At 43.6% G+C, this 19,284-nt stretch overlaps 1 protein-coding gene across 1 annotated transcript in view; it reads left to right on the top strand.

Moving 5' to 3' along the window:
* EP400 (E1A binding protein p400) overlaps nucleotides 1-19,284 on the top strand; it is a 110,376-nt gene that overhangs the window by 19,993 nt on the left and 71,099 nt on the right. The window contains exons 3-6 of the mRNA XM_082667747.1: nucleotides 14,414-14,504; nucleotides 15,901-16,008; nucleotides 16,517-16,878; nucleotides 18,930-19,223. Coding sequence (XP_082523873.1) covers nucleotides 14,414-14,504; nucleotides 15,901-16,008; nucleotides 16,517-16,878; nucleotides 18,930-19,223 — 855 coding nt within the window. The remainder of the gene's footprint in view (nucleotides 1-14,413; nucleotides 14,505-15,900; nucleotides 16,009-16,516; nucleotides 16,879-18,929; nucleotides 19,224-19,284) is intronic.

The following is a 19,284-nucleotide window of genomic DNA, read 5'->3' as shown; positions in this document are numbered from 1 at the left end:
ACCAGCAGGCCGGGCTGCTTGGCTGTGCGTGCAGGCAGCCGTGAATTGCACGTGATCTGTGAGCCTGGGGTGTTCATGAGATGCAGTTCATAAGGATTTGATCCAGGAGCAAATGGAAGATGCATTTGCTTTTTCCTTCATGGAAGGAAAGAGCTGCTCTAGTTAGGAGGACGGTGCAGAGTGGTGCTGTGAGTATTGCCGGTGCGTTTAGAACAGGGATGCTTCCCCGGTTTGGGGAGCCAACCTGGCCTGACCCAGCGTTCCCCTGTGCTCTGCTGGGTGTGTGGAGGTTGGCCAGCCCCGAAGGGCCTGCAGAAGCCAGGGGTGTGGACACCTTCCCGCTGGTTCCCCAGGTGTCACATTTTACTTACGCAGGTTCACCCATTGGGATTCTCAACACCATGAATGTCATTTTCAAAGAAGGGATTTGAATCACTAGGTTGTTACAGTATATCAGTTATGATTTAAATCACTAGGTACATTTATAAGGTATCTTCATGATTAAAATATGGTTATTATGGCAAAGCAACTGAGAATTTTTTCAATTTTTAGATGTAGTCTTAGATTTGAGATCACATATTTAACTCACGCTGTTGCACATAGCTACTGAGTGGTATTTAAGATAGAATCTTTTTTAGATAGTGAACTTTTTGGGTACCTGGAATGGGTGCTTAATAAATAACCCCAATTGGGATTCTCAGTACCTTAGTGATCCCTAAGGTCCCTTATTGGTACTTCCTAGAGAAGGAAGCTGAGCAGACAGGGCGACAGTGAGGTGCAGCGTGATGCACTGGATTTGTGCCTCTGTGTTGTGACTGTACACTATGTTGGTGGAGCTCATTTTGTTTTTTGATACAGCTAAAACAGTGTAAATCTCTGTCAGTTCTTCTGCAAAGAAATCAGCCTTTGATGAACAAAAGCTGGCCTCTTTGCTCATCTCCTCGTTGATATTTATTATGTGTGGCTTTGCCATTTGGTGTTTTCTTTAACACCCTTTCCAGGATGAACCATTTTTATTTTCTAAAAGGTTTATATGATTTTTTTTTTTTTTTTTGAGGATTTCACCTCTGTTGCCATGAAATAGTGAAATTCAGTTCTCTTTTATGTTTGTACACCAATGTTGTCTGTAGGCTCAATCCCCCTTATCTGTCATTGCCATTCTGACCTGCACGTAGTAGGCCAGGGTGTAAACTGCCTATGAGGTTGTCAGGGCTTTGCTACTTGAAGACTGTCCGCCATTACCATTTTTAAAGTTTGAAGTTGCAGAATCTAAGGACATTGCACTTGTGACTTAAATTGGAGTTTCTGCAAGATTTGCAGTTGAGTTAGGGTATTATAAATCTGTCACAAATCAGTTCAGTGTCCTTTTACAGGATTTGATGCAAAAAAATTCCATTTTTAAACACCAGACATCAGTGAGCTATCAGCAATAAAATTCTAACAAAATTTTGAGCAGTCTTAAAAATTATGTTGCCTTTTTTTCTCAAAATATTTCCTCTCAGGTAAAGGTTGTGACAGGAAAGGATGGGCAGACTGGTACTCCTGTTGCTATAGCAACCCAGCTTCCTCCAAATGTTTCTGCTGCTTTTTCATCCCAGCAGCAACCATTTCAGGTACTTTTCGATGGTTCTAAAATGTAGTCTCATCCGAAACTTTTCCTTCATCCAGATATTTTAACCTTCAATTTACTATTTGCTCTTCAGCATTTTTTTCCAGAGCCCATTCCTTATTTTAAAAAAGTAAAAAAGCCTTCCTGCATATAAAATTATACAACTAAATTGCATGAGTAAATGACAACACAGACCTTAATGCATTATTTTTTGTGTGTATTGACCTGTAACGCAGTAGTAGCTTCAGCATGCATGTCATCTAATACCTACAGTCCTGTTGAATGTATGCTCAGGATTCCTTGTGTGCTGTGTTTTAAATGTTGGTTCTTTCTTGTGTCTTCTATCTGTATTTTTGAGAACAGTGCAAACAGAAGAAAAAAAAAGAAGATTACACAGATGATAACTTGATATTTTCTGTAGCTAGAAGAAACACTGAAATGAAACACACTTCTAAAATACCAGGACCTTAGGCTTCTAAATGGATGTTAATTGAATGCAAACTGATTATTTTTTGAAAATTAAATCACTCAGTGTTACATTAATAAATGCCAAGAACCTAAAAGTACAGGTCAGATTCTAGTCATTTTGGAATAGATTGTGCTAGGTTCTGAAAGCAGTTGAATCTTGTGGTGATAATGTTTTTAAAATTTTCTTAATTTTTAATTTTGGTATAATTTCAAACATATATAAAAGTTGCAATAACAGTACAAAGACCTCCCGTTATATCCTCTACCCAAATTCACCACTTGTTAACTTTTTGCCCCATTTGCATTATTTTTATTCTCTCTCTCTTTCATATGTACACACATACACATTTCCCCCAAACTATTTGAGAGTACATTGCAGACATCATATCACACTTGCATCCCTAAGTCCTTCTTCATATGGTATCAGGTACGAGTGTTACCTGACCTAACCGTGGTATAACAATCAATTCTGGAAATTTTACAGTAACTTTTACTATGACTAAGCCACAGCTCACGTGCAAATTTTGTCTCTTGTTCCGGTGACATGCTTTGTATAGTTGTTTTTCTCCCAGTCTGGGATCACCCGTTGTGTTTAGTTGCCATGCCTCTCTGGTCTTCTTTAATCTGGGCAAGCTCCTCGCTCTTTCATGCCTTCACATTTTTGAGAAGTGTAGGTCAGTTATTTTGTAGAATGTCGTTTGACATGGGCCACTAATTCTGTTATCTATTGGCGAGTCCTGCTGGAGTCAGCTGTCACGTTAAAGACTGCAAAGTGGATTTTCTAACTCCATTATTCCTTCTGCATTCATTAGCTGGCATTCTGCTGTAATGATGAACTTTCTTTTTTCTTCCATTACGTATATTCACATACAGATTCTTATTTCATTTTCATATGTCATTAACGGTATTTATTTATTTAAATTTATTTAATTCAGTGAAGTTTATTCTTTTTGGTCTGTAGTTCTGTGAGTTTTGTTAAATGCCTAGAGTTGTGTAACCACCACCACCCAAGAGACAGAGGAGTTCTGTCATCCCCCCAGATGTTCCACATGCCACATCTCTGTCGTCAAATTTTCTCCCTCCCTTAACCTTTGTTCTCTGTCTATGATTTTGCCTTTTCCAGAATAAAATATAAATGGAATTATACATGCAGTGTATGCATGCTGCCTTTGCAGTCTGGCTTCTTTCCGTCAGCGTAATTAATGCACCTGACATTCGTCCACGTTGTTGAATTTGCCAGTTGTTCCCTTTGTTTGCTGAGCGGTATTCCACTATATGAGTGTTCCCCAGTTTGTTGAGCCATTCACCCTTTGAAGGATGTTGGGTTGTTTCCAGTTGTTGGCATACCTAGGAGACAGGTTTCTGGGCTGTTATTAAGAGTGCATTCAGTTTCACATGCGACTGCCAAACTTTGCACAGTGGCTGTTCCGTTTCACATTCCCACCAGCGGTGACTGAGAGTTCCTTTTGTTCTGCGTCCTCCCCACTACTTGTTCTTGTCAGTTTTCTTCTGTAGTTATTCTAATACGTATGCAGTGGTTTTAACTTGTATATCTCTAAAGACTAATGATGTTGAACAACTTTTCTTTTTCATGCGTTCATTTCCATTTATATATCTTCTTCGGTGAAGTATCTGTTCATTTCCTTCACCATTTTTTTCCCAGTGAGTCATTTGCTTTATTGTTGCATTTGAGAATTCTTTATATAATTTGGATATAAGCTTTTTGTCAGATATAAATTTGCAAATATTTTTCTGTCATTCTGTGCCGTATCTTTTTCTTCTTTTATATCATTTTTTACAGAGCAGAAGTTCTGAATTTTGATGTGGTCTCTTTTATCATTTTTTTTCGTTTATGGATTGTGATTTTGATGTATAAGAACTCTTCACTCAACCCAAGGTCACAAAAATTTCCTCTAGTTTTTTTTTTTAGAAGTTGTGTAGTTTTATGTTTTACATTTAGGTCTGTGATCCTTTTTTTTTTTTTTTTTTTCGATACGCGGGCCTCTCACTGTGGTGGCCCCTCCCGTTGCAGAGCACAGGCTCCGGGTGCGCAGGCCCAACGGCCATGGCTCACGGGCCCAGCCACTCCGCGGCATGTGGGATCTTCCCAGACCGGGGCACAAACCCGTATCCCCTGCATCGGCAGGCAGACTCTCAACCACTGCACCACCAGGGAAGCCCGTGTGATCCATTTTGAGTAAAGTATTGTATAACATGCAAGCATCGGTAGAAGTTTATTTCTTTGTATATCGACAGCCAGTTAGTTGAGCAGTGTTTCTTAAAAAGACTGTCTTGTATCTGCTGAATTGATTTTGCATCTTTGCCAGAAATCAGTTGATCCTGTCCGTATGGGTCTGTTTCTAGGCTCTCTTCTCTTCCATTGATCTCTGTGTCTATCTTTTTGCTTAATGCCACACTGTCTTTACTACTGTATCTTTGTAGTAAGTCCTGAAATCAGTTAGTGTGAGTTCTTCAACTCTGTTCTTTTTCAGAATTGTTTTGGTCATTCTGGTTCCTTTCACTTTTCATATACATTTTAGAATCAGCTTGTCGATATCCATAGAACATCCTGCTAGGATTTTTTTTTTTTTTTTTTTTTTTTGCGGTACGCGGGCCTCTCACTGTTGTGGCCTCTCCTGTTGCGGAGCACAGGCTCCGGACGCGCAGGCTCAGTGGCCATGGCTCACGGGCCCAGCCGCTCCGCGGCATGTAGGATCCTCCCGGACCGGGGCACGAACCTGCGTCCCCCGCATAGGCAGGCAGACTCTCAACCACTGCGCCACCAGGGAAGCCCCCTGCTAGGATTTTGATTGAGATTGGATTGACTCTATTGACCTGTTTGGGGTGAAGTAATATCTTGAGTCTTCCAGGCCAGGAATATGGTATGTTCTCCATTTATTTTTGTCTTCTTTGATTTCTTTCATCAGTATTTTGTAGTTTTCAGCATGCAAATTCTATGTATGTTTTGTTAGACTTATACCCAGCTATTCCAATTTTTCTGTGGTGCTATAGATGGTACTTAAATTTAAAAATTTTTTTCTAGTTGTTGATTGCAAGTATATAGGAATACACTTGATTATGCAACCTTGCTAAACTCATTTATTAGTTTTAGGAGCTTTTTTGTAGATTCCATGGGATTTTCTACCTAGAGAATCATGTCTGCAAAGAAAGCAAAATTTATATTTTCTTCTATCTGTATGCCTTTTATTTCTTTTTCTTGCCTTATTTGCACTGGCAATGGCATGGACTGGCATGGACTTGCACTGTGATGCTGAATAGGAGTGATAAGAACAGACAATTCTTACCTTCTGGATCTTAAGGGGAAGCATTTAGTCTTTCACCATATGGAGTATGATGTTAGCTGTAGACTTTGTAGCTGTCCTTTATCAGGTTAAGGAAATTCCTTTATTCCTAGTATTTATCATGAATGGATGTTGGATTTTGTCAAATACTATTTGCTGCATCTATTCACATAATCATGTGATTTTTCTTTTTTGGTCTGTAAAAGTGGTGAATTATATCATATTAAGGTATAATTTGTAGGCAGGGACTGCACAGATCTTAAATGTTAGAATTTGTTGAGTTTGACAAGTGCCCGTGTAACCCATACACGTGTCAGGGCGTCCACTTCCACCAAGTCTCCTTGTGCCCTGCCAGCCATCCGCTACCCAGCCCCCCCGCCCCAGTTTATTACTATTTATTCTATTACTGTTTATTTTGATGTTCAAAGTATCTGTAATTTGACCAGTGGGAGCCCTTTCAAGCGGGCTCTAGTATACTTTTGACACATCCCTGGCACTGTCCAAGTACTTCCTTACATTCTGGCTCAAAATGTTTAAAGTTTATCTCGCACATGCCTTGATTCACTCCAGGAATCAGTCATTTCTCCAAGGAACTGTGTTCTTTTTGGTGGGGAATAATAATTTGAACCCAATATTTAGGTGTTCTTGTAATGAATTTGATACAACTGAAGATAAAATTTCTTGAATTGGAAATTGTCAGAAAGTTTATTAGTGGGACAAATTTCCTGTTAGTGCTTAGAGGAATGTAATACATCAGTGCGTTTATAGACCACATTGATAAATATTTGCATAAGAACCGTGGGACAGTGGTTGGCAGGGAGTGCCTGTAAACTTAGGTTGCGTGGTCTCCACAGTGACACAAATTAAACCCTCTGATTTACTGTCATACTCACCAGATTGCCAGAAATTAAATTGGACAGAATCTGTTGATTTAGGTCTATGAGATTCTTACCCACTGTTGATTGGGAGTGTAGCATGGAAACATTTCACATGATCTGGAAAAGGTGAGTGTGGGTAGGCCCTTTTGATCCAAACAGCATGCTGTAAAGGTATTCTTGTGTTTGTGTGCCAGAAAACACATCTAATAATGGTCCCAGCAGCATCGTTTCTTCTAATAGCCCCAAACTGGAAAGATACATAATGTCCGTCAGCAGTAGAACAGGTCAGTGGGTCATGCACATTCATATAGAGGAATGCTAATAGTAATCGGTAGTGAAAAGGAGTGAGTCGGTGTGGGCGGGTCTCAGCAGCGCCCTGTGGAACAGAAGGAGTTACGGGAGAGCCCAGCTGCAGCGTTCCTTCAGGTAAAGTTCACTAGGAAGCAAAACCAAACACAGCGTAGCGTGGAGCTAAGCCTGTAGGTGGTGGCACCAGGGGAGAATGTTCACGCACAGTTCAGGTGGGGAGGGGGATGCCTTCATAGTGCGTGGGGTCTCCGGGGCGTGCGTAACAGCTTATTCTTAAGCCTCGGGATGAGTACACGGGTGATTGCTTTATCATTACTTTTTAAACTTATAAGTTTTTCTAATTCTCAGCATTTTATTATGAAAAATTTCAGACAGGAAAGCTAAACAGTGTTCAGTGAACACTCACATCCCACTGTTTAAATTCTGTGATTATGCACAAATAAGTGAAATTCACATAACCATTTTTATATTAACCGCATAATATTCAGTGGCATTTAGTACATTCACAGTGTTAAGCAACCACTGTTATGTATATCAATTTCTAAAATATCTTTATTGTCTTAAAAGAAAACCCCGTACCCAAAAAGCAGTCACTCCCCAGTACCTGCTCCTCCAGCCACTGGCAGCCACCAGTCGGCATCGTCTCCATAGATTGACCTAGTGTGGAGTCGTGCAATATTTTGTGTCTGGTTTCTTTCACTTAACATGATGTTTTCAAGGTTCACCCACATTGTAGCATGCCTCGGCACTCCATAACTTTTTATGGCAGAGTGTGTACCCATTGTACGGGTGTGCTACATTTTGCTTATCCACTCTTGATGAATCTTCGGACTGTCTGCAGCTCTTGGCTGTTGCGAAGAGTCCACTATGAATATTTAGTAGCTACCCCATTTTACATCCCATCAGCAATATACAGAGCTTCCGATATTTGTATATCCTTGCCAACTCTTTTTTTCCTGTTAAAAGAAATTCTGGCCATCCTAGTGAGTGTGAAGTGGTGTCTCATTGTGTTTTCTTTTGCATTTCTCTTATGATGAGTGATGGTGGGCATCTTAATGTGCTTGTTGGTCATTTGTATATCTTCTCTGGAGAAAAACCTATTCAAGTTTTGAAAAAATTTTTTTAAAAAAATTCTATGATTAATTTTACTATGCTTTTAAAAATCACATTATTTAATGTTATAAATATTTAAGAGACCTAAAAGAGGAAAACCAAGGAATCTCCATTTTGAATTATAGATCTTTGTCGCAAATACTAGTGGATGTCTAAGGAGACAAGAAAATGGAGAGTCTGTCAGGAAAGAATTGAAATGAAAAAACATACCTTTTGTTTTCTTCGGAAAAAAAAAATCTCAGTATGAGTTTTATTATTTACAACCAGTTGTAGAATTTTTATATTGACCAATGAAACTCTAGAAATAAATTCAGAATTCCTTGTATTACATACACAGTATATTAATTTCTGTCTGCTTCCAAAAGACTTTGAGGTAGTATTTTTTTCTTTCTTCTTTTTTTTTTTTTGGCCGCGCTTGTGGGATCTTAGTTCCCCGACCAGGGATTGAACCCCGGGCCCATGGCTGAGTCCTAGCCACTGGACTGCCAGGGAATTCCCCAAAATAGTTTTTATTACAGTTATTTAGATCTTAAAAAATCCTAAGTGGAGATTATTTTTCAGTGATTATAGCATTAAAGGGAATGAATAATTACAGTTCTGTAACCCTACCCCAACTATTGATTTTTTTTTTTTTTTTGCCATTTAAAAAAATATATTGAAATTTAGTTGATTTACAATGCTGTGTTAGTTTCAGGTGTACAGTAAAGTGGTTCAGTTATACACACGTATATAAATATATGTATATTTTTTTAACATTTTCTTCCATTATAGGTTATTACAAGATATTGAGTATAGTTTCCAGTGCTATGCAGTAGGTCCTTGTTGGTTATCTATTTTATATATAGTAGTGTGTATATTTTAACCTTAAGCTCCTGATTTATCCCCCAACTACTGATTTTTTTATTCTTTTAAAATTTTATTTATTTATTTTTAGCTGCATTGGGTCTTCGTTGCCATGCGCGGGGGCTGCTCTTCGTTGCGGTGCGTGGGCTTCTCATTGCGGTGGCTTCTCTTGTTGCGGAGCACGGGCTCTAGGCGCACAGGCTTCAGTAGTTGTGGCACGCAGGCTCAGTAGTTGTGGCTTGTGGGCTCTATAGAGTGCAGGCTCAGTAGTTGTGGCGCATGGGCTTAGTTGCTCCTCAACATGTGGGATCTTCCCGGACCAGGGTTCAAACCCGTGTCCCCTGCATTGGCAGGTGGATTCTTAACCACTGTGCCACCAGGGAAGCCCCTTAGTTTTTTATTTTAATGAAGTTCAATTTATCAGTTTTTTCACATGGATATCCAGTCTTCTAGCATCATTTGGTTGAAAAGACTTTTCATTCCATTTGGGTTGCTTTGGTGTCTTTAGGAACTGGCAAGGTTGTGTGAGTCTGAGTCTCCCTCTGGGCTCTCTGCTCAGCTGTTTTTATCTGTCGTCCATCCTTGAGCAGCACTGTGCCATCTGCTGAGTCTTGAAGTCCAGGCTTCCTCTTGTTCTTCCCTCAAGAATCTGTTTTCAATTCACCAACCTCTGTGTCCCCACCCTACTCTTCAGCCTATCCAATGAATTTTTTAACTTTCAGACACTTTTTCTGTTCTAGGTCTTTATTTGGTTCTCTTTCTTTTTAAAAAAAATTTATTTTTTTACTGAAGTATAGTTGATTTACAGTGTTTCTGGTGTACAGCGAAGTGATATATATATTCTTTTTCAGATTGGTTCTGTTTTTTAATCGTTTCTTTTTTTCTGTCAGGATTTCCTCTCGTCTTTCATTACAACATACCTTTATGTCCTTGGGCGTCCTTATTAAACCTACCGTAAAATCCCTGCTGCTACTTCCAGAATGTGAGGCGTCTGGGGGTTGGTGTCCATTGATTGTTTTGAGTATGGCTTGTGTTTTCTTGTCTCTGTGCTTTGGAGTAATTTTTTTTAAATATATATATTTTTAACATCTTTATTGGAGTATAATTGCTTTACAATGTTGTGTTAGTTTCTGCTGTATAACAAAGTGAATCAGCTATATGTATACATATATTCCCCATATCCCCTCCCTCTTGCGTCTCCCTCCCACCCTTCCTATCCCACCCCTCTAGGTGGTCACAAAGCCCCGAGCTGATCTCCCTGTGCTATGCGGCTGCTTCCCACTAGCTATCTGTTTTACGTTTGGTAGTGTATATATGTCCATGCCACTCTCTCACTTCGTCCCAGCTTACCCTTCCCCCTCCCCGTGTCCTCAAGTCCATTTTCTATGTCTGCGTCTTTATTCCTGTCCTGCCCTTAGGTTCTTCAGAACCATTTTTTTAGATTCCATATATATGTGTTAGCCTACTGTATTTGTTTTTCTCTTTCTGACTTACTTTGCTCTGTATGACGGATTCTAGGTCCATCCACCTCACTACGAATAGTTCAATTTCATTTCTTTTTATGGCTGTGTAATATTCCATTGTATATATATGCCACATCTTCTTTATCCATTCATCTGTCGATGGACACTTAGGTTGCTTCCATGTCCCGGCTATTGTAAATAGAGCTGCAGTGAACATTTTGGTACATGACTCTTTTTGAATTATGGTTTTCTCAGGGTATATGCCCAGGAGTGGGATTGCTGCTGGGTCGTATGGTAGTTCTAGTTTTAGTTTTTTAAAGAACTTCCATACTGTTCTCCATAGTGGCTGTATCAATTTACATTCCCACCAACAGTGCAAGAGGGTTCCCTTTTCTCCACACCCTCTCCAGCATTTATTGTTTGTAGATTTTTCGATGATGGCCATTCTGACCGGTGTGAGGTGATACCTCGTAGTTTTTTGCTTTTTTGTTTTATAAATTTATTTATTTGTTTTTATTTTTGGCTCCATTGGGTCTTCGTTGCTTTGTGCGGGCTTTGTCTAGTTGCTGCAAGTGGGGGCTGCTCTTTGTTGTGGTGCGTGGGCTTCTCATTGCGGTGGTTTCTCTAGTAGCGAAGCATGGGCTCTAGGCACGCAGGCTTCAGTAGTTGTGGCACGTGGGCTTGGTAGTTGCGGCTTGCGGGCTCTTGAGCGCAGGCTCGGTAGTTGTGGCGCATGGGCTTAGTTGCTCCGCAGTATGTGGGATCTTCACGGGCCAGGGCTCAAACCCACGTCCCCTGCCTTAGCAGGCACATTCTTCACCACTGCGCCACCAGGGAAGCCCCCTCATTGCAGTTTTGATTTGCATTTCTCTAATGATTAGTGATGTTGAGCATCCTTTCATGTGTTTGTTGGCAGTCTGTATATCTTCTTCGGAGAAATATCTGTTTAGGTCTTCTGCTCATTTTTGGATTGGGTTGTTTGTTTTTTTTGATATTGAGCTGCATGAGCTGCTTGTATATTTTGGAGATTAATCTTTTGTTAGTTGCTTCGTTTGCAAATATTTTCTCCCATTCTGAGGGTTGTCTTTTCGTCTTTTTTATGGTTTCCTTTGCTGTGCAAAAGCTTTCAAGTTTCATTAGGTCCCATTTGTTTATTTTTGTTTTTATTTCCATTTCTCTAGGAGGTGGATCAAAAAGGATCTTGATGTGATTTATGTCATAGCGTGTTCTACCTATGTTTTCCTCTAAGAGTTTTATAGTGTCTGTCCTTACATTTGGGTCTTTAATCCATTTTGAGGTTTTTCTGTGTGTATGTTGTCAGGGAGTGTTCTAATTTCATTCTTTTACATGTAGCTGTCCAGTTTTCCCAGCACCACTTCTGTCTTTTCTCCATTGTATATTCTTGCCTCCTTTATCAAAGATAAGGTGACCATATGTGCGTGGGTTTATGTCTGGGCTTTCTATCCTGTTCTATTGATCTATAGATTCTGTTTTTGTGCCAGTACCATACTGTCTTTTTTTTTTTTTTTTAAATAAATTTATTTATTTTGGGCTGTGTTGGGTCTTGGTTTCTGTGTGAGGGCTTTCTCTAGTTGCGGCGAGTGGGGGCCACTCTTCATCGCGGTGTGCAGGCCTCTCACTGTTGCGGCCTCTCTTGTTGCAGAGCACAGGTCCCAGACGTGCAGGCTCAGTAGTTGTGGCTCATGGTCCTAGTTGCTCCACGGCATGTGGGATCTTCCCAGACTAGGGCTTGAACCCATGTCCCCTGCATTGGCAGGCAAATTCTCAACCACTGTGCCACCAGGGAAGTCTTGATTGCTGTAGCTTTGTAGTATAGTCTGAGGTCAGGGAGCCTGATTCCTCCAGCTCCATTTTTCTTTCTCAAGATTGCTTTGGGTATTCGGGGTCTTTTGTGTTTCCATACAAATTGTGAAATTTTTTGTTCTAGTTCTGTGAAAAATGCCATTGGTAGTTTGATAGGGATTACATTGAATCTGTAGATTGCTTTGGGTAGTAGAGTCATTTTCACAATGTCGATTTTTCCAATCCAGGAACGTGGTATATCTCTCCATCCGTTTGTATCATCTTCAGTTTCTTTCATCAGTGTCTTATAGTTTTCTTCATACAGGTCTTTTGTCTCCTTAGGTAGGTTTATTCCTTGGTATTTTATTCTTTTTGTTGCAATGGTAAATGGGAGTATTTCCTTAATTTCTCTTTCAAATTTTTCATCATTAGTGTATAGGAATGCAAGAGATTTCTGTACATTAATTTTGTATCCTGCTACTTTACCAAATTCATTGATGAGCTCTAGTAATTTTCTGGTAGCATCTTTAGGATTCTCTATGTATAGTATCATGTCATCTGCAAACAGTGACAGTTTTACTTCTTTTCCGATTTGGATTCCTTTTATTTCTTTTTCTTCTCTGATTGCTGTGGCTAAAACTTCCAAAACTATCTTCAATAATAGTGGTGAGAGTGGCCAACCTTGTCTTGTTCCTCATGTTAGAGGAAATGCTTTCAGTTTTTCACCATTGAGGACGATGTTGGCTGTGGATTTGTCACATATGGCTTTATTATGTTGAGGTAAGTTCCCTCTGTGCCTGCCTTCTGGAGGGTTTTTATCAGAATTGGGTGTTGAGTTTTGTCAAAAGCTTTTTCTATTGAGATGATCATATGGTTTTTATCCTTCAATTTGTTAATATGGTGTATCATGTTGATTGATTTTGAATTGGGTTTTGGGTATCGTGAATGATAGGTTGCAGAGACCCTGAGATCTGTTATATCCTTCTGAGGAGTTCTGCTGGTTTGCTTTCACATCTAGTTAATGTGATTGGATTGAAACTGTAGACTCTGCCTCCTGAGATCTGTGTGGTTATGCTGGCCTGTGCTTGGCGTCTTGGCATGTGGGTGGTCAGGAGGCAACCAGAAAAAAGGGGAGCTTGGGGCCCATCTCCGCTGCCTCCTGTGGCGATTCTCCCTTACCTGTCTCCGCTCTGGTCTCCTACTCTCCATCCTAGTAGTCTTCAAGCCAGTGAGACCCTCCCTGTCTGGGTCTGAGACTGGGGCCTGCCCTTGTGCCAAATGCCGTAAACCCAGAAGCGTCCCCTAGTTTCATTCCCTCCTTGCAAGTATCGAGTCCCATGCTGTATTTGCCCACCTTTTCACATTTTTAATATTTCTTTTAGAGTTTGTATTTATCTTGAATGTGTTTAGTCCAACAGGAAGTACTTGGCCATTACTGGACACAGAACCCTGTATCAATTTCTTTTATTAAAAAAAAACACAAAACCTTTTTTTGATTACAGAAGTAATACATGTTCATTGTAAAACATTTAGAAAATTTAGAAAAGTGCACACACACACAGATTATAAATTGATTGTAATCTTGTCCCCAGAGACAACCACTGTTCACATATTGTCTGTTTTTTAAATCATTCTTTTCTCTTCTCCCTCCTTCCCTCTCTTCCTTCCGCCCCCATCTTTGTTAAATGTAAACAGGGCGTGCTTACTTTCCCTTTTCCTTACTCTGGGGCCTTGCCCCATGTGAGGCAAAACCTGCAGCATGGCTGGTCCTGGCAGTGTAGTGTCCCTTCCTAGGGATGCTGGGGTCAGTAGCCACTCTCCTGGTCCTGGCAGTGCAGTGTCCCTTCCTAGGGATGCTGGGGTCAGTAGCCACTCTCACAGGCAGTTTCTTCGTTCGGACACTTGTAACTTTTGCATTTAAAATGCCTCGCTGAGTAGAGTGGATATAATTGAATTATTAAAAAAGTTAGCAACTGTTAAACATCGTGCTTAGCCTTTGGTAGCCCTTCAGGGGTAGTGCAGAGGTGTCAAAGGCGCAGGGCGCCCGGAGTCAGCTAGTTTCTGTCTTTGCCGGTAGCTTTTCACTTGAACATTTTAAATAACCTGTATGTATTTCACACAGTTATATATCAAGTAGGGTGCTAACTGCAGTACCATTTTGAAGTCAATTAGATAGTGCTTAATTGGAGTTTTAGCGCCATTTTCCAGTAGGAAGACAATTTCAGTCTTCTTATCATTCAGCTTTTGTGATTTTGGCGGGCTGAGCGACGCCAGGCAGTGTGACTGGTCAGGAGGCTAAGTTGTAGTCCTTGCCGAGACTGAGGTTTCCTGCGTTAGCTTCTGCTGTCATTGTGTGTGCAAAGCCAGCTCGTTTCTGAAGGACTCTAGATTTGCATTGAACTGAAATTCCATTTAAAACCAGAATGCAAATCCTTTTTTATCCTCCAGAGGTAAGTTAGAACTTTAAATTATTTATTGTAATACATCGGGTAGATGACATTTCTCTTCTTAAAAAGAAGGGAAGTCAGTGTTTGGGATAATTATGATAGTTTTAGTTTACATTCATTCTTGTAATGCATTTAAATTATGAAAATCTCAGTTTTTCCTTTTTTTTTTTTTTTCCAGCAACAAGCCCTTGCAGGGACCCTTGTGGCAGGGGCTGGCAGTGTGATCGAAACGGACCCCTTTAAGAGGCAGCAGGCGGGACCTCCGGCAGGTATGTCACGGAGCACAGGCTGAAGGGCCCCCCGGAGCCAGTTAGCGTCTTAGTTTGGGAATTCCAGTGTAGTGGCCACCTGTTTCTAAAGCATGGCCCCTAAGGAACTTAGTTTTGGTTAGTTTCTACTTTGAAAGTTAATTTTTCTTTTGTGGTAATCAGCTAAACAAAATGTTTATGTGCATGTTTATGTGTGCTGAAGTTAGAAACTTGTCAGTTGAGTAGGTGTATTCCAGTTTGGTTTCTGTGTGCATTTGTAGGCTGTTTAGCCCTCATGACATGATGAAGTGTAAAGCCATCTGCCTTTTCAAATTGTCACTCATTTTACAAACTGAATTTTTTCTCCAAGTTAGGAACTTAATACACATTTTGTGTAAAAGATTCAAACAGTTTAGAAGGGTGTAGTTTAAGTCTGTCTCTGGTTTGGTATTCCTTCCCCATTCCCTAGCCACAGAGCTGGCTATGTTTGTTCAGTTTCACAGACAAGCATTGCTACAGGTGTGTCATTCTGAAAAAGTGCAAATGTGATCCTATATATATACACTGTTATGTCTTTAATATGAATTGACTAGGCCATCTTCCCCAGTCGTGGACCTCATTCTTTTTGATAGCTGCAAAATACTGCGCCCACTGCATGGGTGCTTCCTTCTTTAGGCATCAGACCCGTGTTAGCATTCATTTGTTAGCATCACCTTTTTTCTGTTGTAATCAAAACCTGATTGAACATTTAGTTTCACAGTTTTTTCTATACATGTCTGTCCATGTATCTAAAAGCAGCGCTCCAAGAGTGAAATTGCTAGATCAAAATGTGTGCATAGTTAAGTATTAGTGAGGCTAAGTTGCCCTCCAAAAGGGTAGGGTCAGCTTTTGCTCCCGTCAGCAATTTCTGGTTCTCTCAAATTTTGGCCATTTTATTAAGTATCTTTTAATCTTTGTCGATCCAATGGGTAAAAAATAAAATCTTTGTTTTGATAATGGATTTCTTTAATTTTGATGCGGTTTCAGTTACCTCTTCATGTTTTTAACCATTTGTGAATGTGTTCCTCTGCTCGTTGTTTGTGTTCTTTGCCCATTTTGTCTTTCTGGTTGTTGATCCTTTTCATATTAATTTGTAAGAGCTTTATGAATGTTGCCCGTTGTGTATGTTGCAGATAATTGTCTCTTAGGTTGACGCTTGTCCTTTGCCTTTTTTATGATGCTTTTCCTTATATTTACAAATTTTTAACGGAAAGAAATTATATTTATCAACCCTATCTTTTATGGCTTCTGCATTTTGGTTCATGCATAGAAAGGCCTCTCTGTTCAAAGATGATAAAAACACTTACACATGTTTTTTCTACTACTTTTGTGGTTTTATTTTTACATCAAACTGCACCTTTTCTGAAAATTATTCTAGAGCAGTCTAAGAGACCTCGACTCGAAGTGGGTCACCAAGGGGTAGTTTTCCAGCACCCAGGGGTGAATACAGGAGTTCCTCTCCAGCAGTTAATGCCGACAGTTCAAGGTAAGACCCAGCGCCAGAACTAGCTCTCTTAGCTCAGAAAGAGGGAGTGCAGAGAGGGCTTAAGGAAGCAGCAGCAGACTAAAACGTGTGCAGTCCAGGTAGCATATCTGAGGTGGTTTCTGCCATCGGGACGTTCCTCTGAGTCCCACTTCACACAGTATGAAGAAACCACTGGAGACCAGCTCTTGTCACTTTAGCGGAGCCGCACGTCCCACTGTCCTCAGCTTCTCTCCGGTTTTCCCTCCTGTGTTTTCTCTGACTTGCTGCTGTGGTAGGGACCCTGCGGTTATCCCGTGCCTGCTCTGCTTGATGCTAACGCGCAAAGGCCGAGGCCTTTCTTTCCTTTGTTGTGTGCTCATTTATCACGTTAGACCTAATACACAGAGATCTCCCACCAGGTAAACCTCCCGTTTGAGTGTGTGTGTTGCGAGCGCAGGGTCTGAGGCAGCCCTGGCCGGTGGAGTCCGAGCCCGGGAGTCAGGGCCGCTGGGTCTGCCCTCTGTTGCAGGGGGAATGCCACCCGCGCCGCAGGCTGCTCAGCTCGCCGGCCAGAAGCAGAGCCAGCAGCGGTACGACCCCTCCACGGGGCCCCCGGTGCAGAACGCCGCCAGCCTGCACACGCCGCCGCCGCAGCTGCCCGCCAGGCTGCCCCCGGCCGGCCTCCCCGCCGCGCCCCTGCCGCCGGCGCTGCAGTTCCCCCCGCAGCCGCAGACGGCGGAGCCGCAGACCCCGCTCCCGGTGCCGGTGAAGACGCAGCCGCCAAACGCCCCCGCCCCGGCGCCCCCGCCTGGACAGCTCCCCGCGGCCCTCCACGTCCCGGTGCCCGCGAAGGCGCAGATGCAGGCCCCTCCGCTCCCGTCCCAGCCGCAGGTACTCCGGGCCCCTGCTGTTCCCCGAGCTAGAGGTGGAAGAAGAGACAGGCTGTGTGCTGGACGGGATGGCGCCCAGCTGGGTAACTCCTTCTCTCCCAGTGCTTCGCTCTCCACCGTGCAACAGTCAGTTCAGTAGCTGCAACGTAAATTTACTGTGCAGTTGTAGTTATTGTTGTTAAAATGTCAGAAAACGACACGATTCTGAGTGCTGCTCTCGGCACAGGGAGCCACGCACAGGGCACGGTGGCCCTGGTCCCACCTGATGTGCCGAGTAACGCGAGATCATAGGAGCGAAGGCCTGGGGGCGGTGGGGCTCCTATGAGCCTGACCGTCTGCCAGGCTCTGTCCACGGTGCCTCCCCCGGACACTCCACTCCACCAGCGTGGGTGAGGCTGCTTTCCAGGCTTGATACACGTTTCCAGGGTTTATAATGCCCCTCCTCGTCCACAAATTAACTTCACCCAGACGTCTTTTTGAACGTGTACTGTAGACCACGTGGGGCCCCTGAGGAGCAGTGCGTTTGTGAAGCATGGGTCTGGGGCACCAAAGGGGCCAGAGGCAGTGTTTTCAGAGGCTTGTCTCAGCAGCGTGTGGTCAGCCGCTTAGGAAAACCTCCCCTTCCTTTCCCCTCTCCCTCGTTAACAAGGAGATTTCCTAGCTGGGCTCGGAGTTCGAGTTCTTCTGGTGATTGTAGAAGTTTGCTTTCATGTAAGGATGTTACCTTTCACTCACCGCCTGCCAGGTGCAAGGCGCGGTGATGGGCACTTCCGGGCCATTATTTGCTCTCCTCTACCTGGCAGCCCTCTGTGGTAGAATCTTTATCACGCCCGTTAGCTATGGAAAGACTGAGGCCAGAGAGGCCAGATAACTTGGCACGGTTGGTCAGCCAGTGCTGGAGGGGCTGTGGCTGGCCCCCTGGGTTGATTCTGGAGCCTTTTGTGCGCCTTGGGAAGGAGTACCCCCTCCCCCACCAGGGCGCTGAGCTTCTTGGGCCTCCGCAGGCTTGAGGGTTCCATGGACGTGAGGCTCTCTGTTTTGAATACTGTCATTGAGGCTGGTACCGACCTCACGCAGCACTGACGTTTTTCTTGGGTTTCTTTCCCGCCCTTTTTGTCAACGGTGTGAGCTGTGGGATGTGATTTTAGAAGAAGCTCCTTACAGAAGCCGTGGAATTCTGTTCCTTCCAGATTGGGCGGGGCCGGCAGTCTTCTTCTGTAAAGGGCCACAGAGAGGGAGTGTAATGGTATTTCAGGGTTTGCAGGCCGTGTGCTTCCTGTTGAGTTGCTCAGCTCCGCCGCTGAAGCTGAGAGCAGCGCCAGGGCCCACAGATGAGCGGCCGTGGCCTGTGGAACTCTCCCAAAGTGTGTGGCCGGCCACAGTTTACCGACCGCTGAGGTGGAGGAAATCTCCTTAGAGGTGGGCGGAGAAGCTGTGCGCCGTGAGGGGCCCGGCCTTGGCCGCGGTGTCTCGTCCGCACCGCGGGTTATAAACGTGCCGCGTGCGCGTCGCTCTGTCCTCAGGCCTCCTCTGTCCCCCCGCTTCCTCGCAGCTGGAACTCCCGTGTGAATCTAAGCTCCCCTTGGGCCAGGGAGGGCTGGGCGGAGGGGCTCCTCAGTTTTACAAGCTCGGCTCTCGGGACGGCACGGAGGAGGGTTTCTAACCTTACAGCTTGCCCACCGCGAGGGGGCCCCGTGGAATTTGTCTTTGCCCTTCAGAGAACAGGTGCACGGTGAGCATTTGGTACTTCTCAGTTAAGAAGTTTCTACAATTAAAAATTCTAAAAAATTACTTGAAAAAGCAAAAAAAAAAAAAACAAACCCGACGTAAGACCATATGTGAAGGCACCGTTTACAGGGAGCTCTGATGTGGCTTTGTGGACTAACAGGGCTTCTTCTCTTCTGTAGACACGGTTAGTCTGCGTGGCCCTGTGGTCCGCAATAGGCCCACTGGTCAGTCTGCGCTGCTGGGGAGAGGGAGGGGCATTGCACAGGGGCCTCCAGCCAGCCTGTGGGTTCCGGGCACGGCGCTGAGCCCTGTTTTCCCTGCCAGACGGCGGCGCCACCCAGACCGCCCATGGACCCCGCCCAGCCCTGCCCGCGGCCGCTGCCCTCCGCCTCCTCTGCCTCGACCGTTGTCCCCGCCAGTGGCTCAGGCCCGGGGCCTTCGCCTGCCCGGGCCTCCCCGGTGAACAGACCCTCCCCGGCAGCCAAGTCGCTGTCTCCGGTCATCGCCCGCTCCCCAGGGGCAGCCGTGTCAGCGCCCCCGAAACCACAGAGCCCCGCTCAGAATGCCGCCGCGCCCCACGACGGTTCTCAGGACAAGCTGGCAGAACAGATAGCGCTGGTAAGTGCGCCTGAAGAAGCTCTTGAAGGTGCTCAAGAAGAGCTCACCGTATACTCCAGCC

The sequence above is a fragment of the Grampus griseus genome, assembly GCF_964374135.1.
Source record: "Grampus griseus genome assembly, chromosome: 12".
In the NCBI taxonomy this organism is placed as follows: domain Eukaryota; kingdom Metazoa; phylum Chordata; class Mammalia; order Artiodactyla; family Delphinidae; genus Grampus; species Grampus griseus.
This window is presented reverse-complemented; position numbering and strand designations above follow the sequence as displayed.